At 34.3% G+C, this 9626-nt stretch overlaps 1 protein-coding gene across 1 annotated transcript; it reads right to left on the bottom strand.

Annotated features, from left to right (window-relative positions):
• Nucleotides 1-423: 423 nt before the first annotated feature.
• LOC141494752 (olfactory receptor 13C7-like) lies at nt 424-1380 on the bottom strand. The gene has a single exon (XM_074195947.1). It carries the CDS (start codon nt 1378-1380, stop codon nt 424-426), a length of 957 nt encoding a protein of 318 aa, XP_074052048.1.
• Nucleotides 1381-9626: the final 8246 nt, after the last annotated feature.

The raw sequence follows: 9626 nt of genomic DNA, 5'->3' as shown, positions 1-9626 counted from the left end.
CAAAAATGACATCGTGTAATGATCAACTGTGGGTGATTCAGCTCTTCTTAGCAACACAGTGATCCAAAACAAGTACAAAGGACTCAGGATGGAAAATGCTATCTATATCCAGGATTTTGAATACAGATAAAAGAATATCTTTCTTCAATTTCTTGAGCTTTCTGATGTTTTTTTTCTTTTGATCCGTTTCTTGTTCTAATACTTCTATTATATGATATAATTGATAGCACATGTAGAAACTATCAAACTGTCTACCATTTTCAGAAAGGGGAAAGGAAGGAAGGGAGAAAAATTTGGAACTCAAAATCCTGTAAAAATGAAGGCAAAAATATGTAAAAGAATGAAAAGGAAAATACTATCTAAATTAAACTAAAATAAAATAAATATTTCTCAAGCTCATGTTCAGGTATAGATTATCTGAATTCACTCAACAAAGAGCTTTTGACCCAGCAAATTCTTCATGGCTGTCTTCACATCTTTGTTCCTCAGGCTGTAGATCAAGGGGTTGAGCATGGGAGTCACAACACCATAAAAAAGAGAGATGAGTTTGTCTGTAATGTCTTCTTTGTCTACTCCAAGAGAATCCTTAGATTTGGGTTTCACATACATGAAGAAGATTGTTCCATAGAATACAATCACCACAGTCAGGTGGGCTGAGCAGGTAGAAAAGGCTTTGCGTCTCCCCTCTGCTGAAGGGATCCTCAATATTGTGGAGATAATGAAAACATAAGAAGTAAAAATGAACAGCACTGGGAAAACTAGAAAGATTACATCAGCAACAGTCATGCTAATCACATTAGGTAAAATATCTGCACAGGCCAATTTGAGGACAGCCAGAATTTCACATGTGAAATGATTGATGACATTATCTCCACAAAAGGGCAATTTCATTGCAAGAGAAGTTTGCACTGTAGAAGTAATGCCTCCTGCTATCCATGACCCAACTGCCATTGACACATAAGTACCCTTGTTCATGATAACAGGATATCTCAGGGGCTTGCAGATGGCCACATAGCGGTCAAATGCCATCATGCTCAAAAGCACACATTCAGTTGCTCCCATAGCAAAGGATAGAAACATTTGTACTGTACATCCAGAAAAGGAAATTATTCTCCTTGGAGTGAGGAAGCTATCTAGAACTAGAGGCACAGAGGAGGTTGTGTAACAAATGTCCAGGAAGGAGAGGTTACCAAGAAAGAAGTACATAGGGGTATGCAGGTGGGAGTCATAGATAGTTACTATGATGAGGATACCATTGCCTAGAAGGATTATCATGTACATCCACAGAACCAGCACAAAAAAAATGGTTCCTAGCCTTGGGTGGCCAGAGAGACCCAGCAGGACAAATTCTGTAACAGTAGTTTGATTGATCCCTCCCATTTTTAAAGTGCTCTTTTATTCTCAGGCATCCTAAGAAAACAGAACACAAGTAACTTTGTTATTTCAGTGAAAAAAAATAATTATGCATTACCCATGATTATACTTCCAGCGTATAACTGTAAATCTTTGAATAACAGAATATATTTCAGTATTTAAGACCAAGACCCATTCCCCAATGGATAAATAGTGAAGGATATGAACAAATAGTTCTCAATGAAATATTGTGAACTTTAACAATCCTTTGAGATAAAGAAGGAGCTAAGATGGTGAAATGTTATAAAGTGTAGTAAATTCCCACCCACAAACTCTTGCAAACAGATCTAGAAAATACACCAGACCAAATCCTGATTTTTAAAAATCCAGAATAGGTCACAATGAATCTTTTGTCTAGCCCATGTTAGCATAGTGAGACAGATTAGAAGGTCTCTCAGCAGGTTCCTGAATAGAGAGGATTTAGGTGATTTTCTGAGATGAAAAGTTCTAAAGCTATAAACATCTTCATCAGCCTACAATGAAATCATCAGAACAGGAATCCAAATTAAAGAGGGATTTACAATTCTGCCATTTACAGCTTTTCAGCTTCCTGACAATGGTGTGATAATCAGCAATCTACTCTTAAACAGACTAGGATTCAGGTCAGGGAATTGCAAAGCTTAACCAGCAGGAGAAAAAGAACAGCAAAGAAATTCTGAACTATATGAGATTCCTTTGTAAGCACTGAATGTTGCCTATTCCTCAGATCCTGGAATAATACAAAAGTCAATTCCTTAAGAAAAAAGCATCAGCATCAGGACCAGTTCCAACTTTCCCTCCAGATACATGCTAGAATCATATGTGAAATTTACTTCAAAATATAAATAATAAAAGTCAAAATAACACTCAAGTCTCTCCTTACACCCAGTAGATTGGCAAAGATGACAAAAAAATGAGTATATTCAATGCTGGAGGGGTCAATGAATTAATAATCACAGTAATGCATTTTTGGTGGAGTTGTAAATTGTTCCAACCATTCTAGAAAGCCATTTGAAAATATACTAAGCAAGTGAATAACATTTCCAAATAATTTAACTTAACTTTGTCCATTGATTTGAAATGGAAAAAATAATAATAACTACACTAATACAATCATAAGCATTGAAATTATACTGATTGCTCAACAGAACAGAGAAAAATAGTACTTCAATTTCTCTTTACAAAAGTAGCAAGTAGGGATACATAAGAAATCACATATTGTTGGATTCAATAATGCATTGAATAGTTTTGCTGAATTGTTTTCTTTTTATTTCTTATTTTTATTTAAGGGAATGGCTCACTGAATACATGGGAGAGGAATGTTGTTGGATACAACAAGATATAAAAAGAAAAGACACCAAAAAATTTTAAACTATCTATCTTACAAAAAAAAAAGGTTTCTTCTTCTGTGTAAAGATCACCGGCATCAAAAGAGCCCTTCTAGAGTTCAGATCTAAAATCATAACTGATTATTATAAGAATGGTATTTGACTCATGTATCAGAACTAAACTAGAACAATGTCGCATTTATATTTTCTGCTGGGAGATATTCATCATTTTGAATTTGAATTCACTAGTATAACTTACACTAAGCAAGTGAGGACAAATGTGGTCAAATAAAAAAAGTCAAGATTCTAGAGTCAGAATAGAGTCAGATGTCTTGAGTTCCAGTCCTGGTTCAACTGTTTACCACTTAAGTGACCTTAGGAAAGTCACTAAATTTCTTTGGACCACACTTTCCTCATTTGAAAATTGAACAGGGAAACTTGAAGGTGCCATATTGCCCTAAATCTTATGTTGCTCAATTATGAAAAACATAAAAAGCATAGATCAAACTGACCACTTCAGATAACCTAAGTATTGGAAATAGGAAAAGGCAACCATCCTCACAAGATATTATAGTGACAATGATGCTCCAATTATTGACAAATTCAATGAATCTATTCAAGTTACTAAAAAAAGGGGGGGGATGTGTCCGATCTAAATCTGCTAGGTAATGTGGAAAATAGTAATGGATTTGGACTCAATAAGATTTCATGCCAGCTATTCTCTACTTATCTTAGGTAAAGAAAAAGTGACTAATCCTCTCTTCATTTCAGTTTCCCAGGAAGTTATGTGTAATACAGCAATTAAAAACGAGCTCTTAAATGTTCTTGTGAGACTTCAATGAGTTAATAGATGCATTTACATTTTTTTATACATGAGTAAGTAAGTAGAAATGAGAGAGAGAGATCAGGGATTCTAGTTTGTATCTTGGCTAAAGAGTTGTTTGGATAAGAGCACTTAAATTCATCATTTTTCCAATAATAATATTGATGATGATAACTAGAATTTGAAAAGTGCTTTGCATATATTAACTGATTTGATCCTCACAGCAATGCTCTAGGAAAGGTGTTGTTATTATTCCCATTTTATAAATTAGAAAACTGAGGCACATGTCAGTTAAGGCTGGGCTCAAACAGGTGGTATCTATGGCAGGTTTTATATTTAGATCTTCCTACCTCCTGGTAACTACTTCCCACCTCCACTAACTACTGAACCATATTCTCCTCAAAAGACACACACTTTGATAGCATTCATCTGTTTTTTAAAAGATTAACATGAGACAACACTAATATTGCTCCCCAAAATAAGTTATATCTTTAGGGAGAATTAAACAAATAAGATAGTGACAAAATATTCAATGTACATCCTTAAATATTTAAAAGAAATCAAATATTTAATAGACTTGACCCACCCACAATGATCTTACCCAAACAATTCAAAGTTTATATGGTCTATTCCATGAGCACATACATTCAGAAAGTTCTATTTCCAAAGACAGAAGATTCTATTTAACGAAGAGCATTTACCTCCGGGAAGTAAATCTGAAAAATAGTTTCCTTCTTAACTCAGGAACTGAATATTATTTGACTTTCAACTGACATGATATGAATCATAAAATTTCCTCCCAGCATACAAGACAATAATCAGAATAATATAAGTGAATATTTTGATGGTTATTTTAAATGTGATACTAAAAAACAGAGTGATATATAGAAAATTTTAAATGGAATGGTAGAAAATGCATACAATTTTGACATTCTTTAGGTCAACAATTTTCTCCCCATTCACTGTAAGTCAATTAAATAAAAGAAATATCAACATGCAAAGTCTGAAAATCAACAATACCTCTACCAGAGTTTTCAGCAAACTTATCTCTCACTTTTAATACTGAGATAATCCATAGGAAAAATAAAACTGTTAAAGTCCTGTTCTCATCAGTATTTCCCTACATTCCAGGTTCTAGATTCATTCTTCATAAGTCAGAAGGCAATTTAAAATCCCTTGCTGATTTCAGGAGAGGTTTTAATCCCAGAAGCAATTTAAAGTTTTGAAAAGTGAAATGAGCTATGAGGTTTTTAAATTTTTCTGATGCTTCTGGGACAATATCCCACAGACCCAATTAATATGAAATTTGACTTCTGAGTTATAATTGAAATGTAACTCATCCCAGAAAAAATAATTACTTGTTGGTGTTAGAAAGTAAATGTGTGTAACTGTAGACAACATCAAATACTTGGGAGTCTACCTCCTAATTTAAACCCAAAAATCATAATGAAGTACAATTACAAAACATTTTTTCATACAAAGTCAGATTTAAAGAATTGGAAACATGTCAATTGCTCATGGTTTCGCTGAGCTAATATAATAACAATGATAATTCTTTCCAAATTAACTGTGATATCAGTTAAACTAACAAAAACTATTTTATAGAGCTAGAAAAAATAGCAACAAAATTCAACTGGAGAAACAAAAAGTCAAGAATATCAGGAAATCAATGGAAAAAAAAAGTATAAGAAGGTGGGCTAGTTGCACCAGATCTAAAATTATATTATAAGGTAGCTGTCATCAAAACTGTTTGGTATTGGCTAAGAAACAGAGAAGTGAATCAATAGATTAGATTAGAAACAAAAGAAACAGTAGTGAATGACTATAGGAATCTATATCAAAGACTCCAGTTTCTGGGATAAGAGCTCACTATTTGAGGAAAAACTGCTGGGAAATGGGAAAATAGTGTGGCAAAAACTAGACAAAGACTAACATCTCATACCCTATGCCAATATAAGGTCAAAATAGGTACAGAATTTAGATATAAAGGGTGATACCACAAGTTAGTAGAACAAGGAATAATCTAGCTGTCAGATCTAAGGAAACAGGAGGAGTTTGTGATAAACAAGAGATAGAGAGCTTTATGAATTGTAAAATGGATAATTTTGACTACATTAAATTAAAAAGGGTTTGCACAAATAAAACCAATGCAACAAAGATTAAAGGAATGCAGAAAACTGGGAAACAATTTTCAAGCTAGTGTTTCTAATAAAGGCTTCATTTCTAAAATACATAGAGAACAGAGTCAAATTTATTTGAATATAAGTCATTCTCCAATTGATAAATGGTCAAAGAATATGAACAGGTAGTTTTCAGATGAAAAAAATTAAAAATTAAAATTTTATCCATAGTCATATTAAAAATGCTAAAAATCACTATTGATTAGAGAAATGAAAATTAAAACAACTCTGAGGTCCCATCTCACATTTATCAGATTGCTTAAAATGATAAAAAGGAAAATGATCATTGTTGGAGATGATGTGGGAAAATTGAGACACTAATGAAGGTTGTGGGTTTGTGAACTTATTCAACCATTCTGGAGAGCAATGGGAAACCATGTCCAAAGGCAATTAAACTGGGCATACCTTTGGATTCAACAATACTACTACTAGATCTATATCCCAAAGAGATTATAAAAAAGGAGAAAGACCCATATGTTCAAAAATATTTAGAGTAGCTCCTTTTTCAGGGTTAAGTAATTGGAAATTGAGGGGATGCCCATCAATTGGGAAATGACTGAACAAGTTGTGGTATATTGATATTAAGGAGTACTATTATTCTGTAAGAAATAATAAGTGACCAGAATTTAGAAAAACCTGGAAAGACTTTCATGAACTGATGCTGAATGAAATAAGAAGAACCAAGAGAACACTGTACACAATAATAGGAGAGTTGTGAGAGGATCAAGTGTCAGTGTTCAAGGACTATCCTGAAAGACCTGTTTTAGAAAATACTTTCTACATCCAGAGAAAAAACTATGGAATATGAATGCAGAGTAAATTATACTGTGCTTCCAAGTAAGTGCCAGTAACTGGGTCCCCTAGCCAACATTGGTCATTAGGAAAGGTCTGAGGCTGTTTTTTTTTCTTTTTCACAGTCATTTTTCCCCTTAATTATAATTCCTCCTTCACAACATGATTAATATGGAAATATTAGACTGTACATTTGCAACAGATATCAATTGTACACTGCCATGAAAAGAGAGAAGGGAGGATGATAGTAAAATGTGGTAATCAAAAATTTGCAAAAGAATAGGAAAACCACCTTTGCATGTAATTTGAAAAGTTAAAATTTAATTATAAAAAAAGAAAGTAGGAATATTAGATCCAGAGTCAGAAGAAGGACAATATTGACATTGAAGATGCTTCCACTTAGGATCAACATAGAAAAGGGAAAGAGGGCAATAGTCATCAATGAAGAAAGTATGACTAGTCTTCTCTCTCTCTCTCTAGCCACCACTATTGTGTATAATTTCTTTTTAAAGTATTCCCTAGACCTTTTTTGAAAGAATAATTAGCATATTATCCCTACCTGAACTAAAATTATATTATAAAATATCAGTCATCAAAACTCTCTGGTATTGGTTAAGAAACAGAGTGGTGGACCAGTGGAATAGACAAGATTCAATAGCAGGAAATGATTATAGTAATCTGCTGTTTGATAAACCAAGAATCCAGCTAATGGGATAAAAACTCTCTCTTTGATAAAAACTGCTAGGAAAATTGGAAGTTAGTATGGAAGAAACCTAGATTAGACCAACACCTCACACCCTATAAGATCCAAATGGATACAGGATTTAGACATAAAAAAATATTATAAACAAACTAGAAGATCAAGGACTAGTTTGCTGGTCAGATCTATGGAAAGGGAAGTAGTTTATGATTAAGGAAGAGATGGAGAACAACACTAAAAACAAATTAGATGATTTAGGTTACATTAAATTAAAAGGCTTTTGCACAGATAAAACCACTGTAACCAAGATAAAAAGAAATGTAGTAAACTGGGAAACAATCTTTACAACAAATGTTTCTGACAAAGGACTCATTTCTAAAATATACAGAGAACTGAGACAAATTTTTTAAAAAAGCCATTCCCCAATTGACAAATGGTCAAAGGATATGCAGAGACACTTTACAGATGAGGAGATCAAAGCAATCCACAGTCATATGAAAAATTGCTCTAAATCATTACTTATTAGAGAAATGCAAATTAAAGCTTCTCTGAGGTACCATGTCACACCTCTCAGAATGACCAATATGACTAGAAAGAGTAATGATCGTTGTTAGAAGGGTTGTGGGAAATCTAGGACACTATTACATTGTTGGTGGATCTGTGAACTCATCCAACCTTTCTGGAGAGCAATTTGCAACTACGCCCAAAAGGTAACAAAAATGTGCATACCTTTTGATCCAGCAATACCACTACTGGTCTATACCCTGAAGAGATCATGAAAAAGGGTAAAAACATCACTTGTACAAAAATATTCATAGTAGCCCTGTGTGTGGTGGCAAAGAATTGAAAATCAAGTAAATGTCCTTGAATTGGGGAATGGCTTAGCAAACTGTGGTATATGTATGTCATGGAACACCACTGTTCTGTTAGAAACCAGGAGGAAGGGGGGCAGCTAGGTGGAATAGTGGATAAAGCACCGGCCCTGGAGTCAGGAGTACCTGGGTTCAAATCCGGTCTCAGACACTTAATAATTAGCTAGCTGTGTGGCCTTGGGCAAGCCATTTAATCCCCTTTGCCTTACAAAAAAAAGAAAAGAAAAGAAAAGAAACCAGGAGGAATGAGAATTCAGGGAAGCCTGGAGGGTTTTGCATGAAATGATGCTGAGTGAGATGAGCAGAATCAGAAAAACACTGCACAACCTACCAGCAACATGGGAGCAATGATCAACCGTGATGGACTTGCTCATTCCATCAGTGCAACAATCAGGGACAATTTGGGGCTGTCTGCAATGTAGAATACCATCTGTATTCAGAGAAAGAACTGCAGAGTTTGAACAAAGATCAAGGACTATTAGCTTTAATTTAGGAAAAAACTGAGATCTTATTGTCTGATTTTTTTTATCTCTTATACTTTATGTTTCTCCCTTTAGGATATAATTTCCCTCTCATCACATTCAATTCAAATCAATGTATACCATGGAAACAATGTAAAGACTGGCAAATTGCCTTCACTGGGGAGTGGAGGGACATAATAAGATTAGGGGGGAAATTTTAAAGCTCAAAATAAATAAAATCTTTAAGAAAAATTAGCATAGAGTCAGGAAAAAATGAGCAGATTTTGAATCAGAAGAGTCAAATGAGCACAGATCCCATCATGTTGGAATTGCTGTTTAAGCATCTGTTTAATCTTAAATTGCTTAATCTCTCTGGATTTCAGGTTTACTCATCTGTAAGAAGTAGGAGTAAGACTAGGGAACCTCCAAGGTCAGTTTAAGCTCTAGTTCTAGGATCCTCTGATCCAAAAATAAATTGACCTGCTTCTTAGATAAGTTATTCTCATGTTCTCTCCATCTTCTGATGCTTCCTGAAACCTAGATTTTTCCTGAAGATACTACATCTCACAATACCATCAGCAAGTCTGGATCACATTCCTTGATATAGAGGGCAAAGAGAGGAATTTGGAAAACTAGCTTTCCAATCTCCTTAAACCCCAATACCACTTGCAGATCCTTCATATATATATGTCACCACCACTCAGCCATCCATATGATTTTTTTATGTATTTATTTATTTATTCTTATTTTGTACAAATAATGTTTTTATACATTAATAAAATATTCTTGTTTAAGAGTAAACATAATACCCCCTCTGGCTGAAAAAAAAACATAGACCTACATGTGCGATGAAGTAAAGGGGAGAGAAAAAATTAAAATTAAAACTAAAAAAAATAAAAAATAATAATAATTTTAGGTATGGCCAGGTGGCACAGTGGATAGAGCACCAGCCCTTGGAACCAGGAGCACCCGAGCCCAAATCCAGCTCCAGACACCCAACAATCACCCACCTGCATGACCCCATGCAAACCACCCCAACTCCATTGCCCTGCAAAAACCAAAAAAAAAAGACCCAAAA

Source organism: Macrotis lagotis, chromosome 8, assembly GCF_037893015.1.
Source record: "Macrotis lagotis isolate mMagLag1 chromosome 8, bilby.v1.9.chrom.fasta, whole genome shotgun sequence".
NCBI classification, from domain to species: Eukaryota; Metazoa; Chordata; class Mammalia; order Peramelemorphia; family Peramelidae; genus Macrotis; species Macrotis lagotis.
The sequence above is the reverse complement of the archived record's forward strand: the minus strand, read 5'-3'. Positions and strand labels throughout refer to the sequence as shown.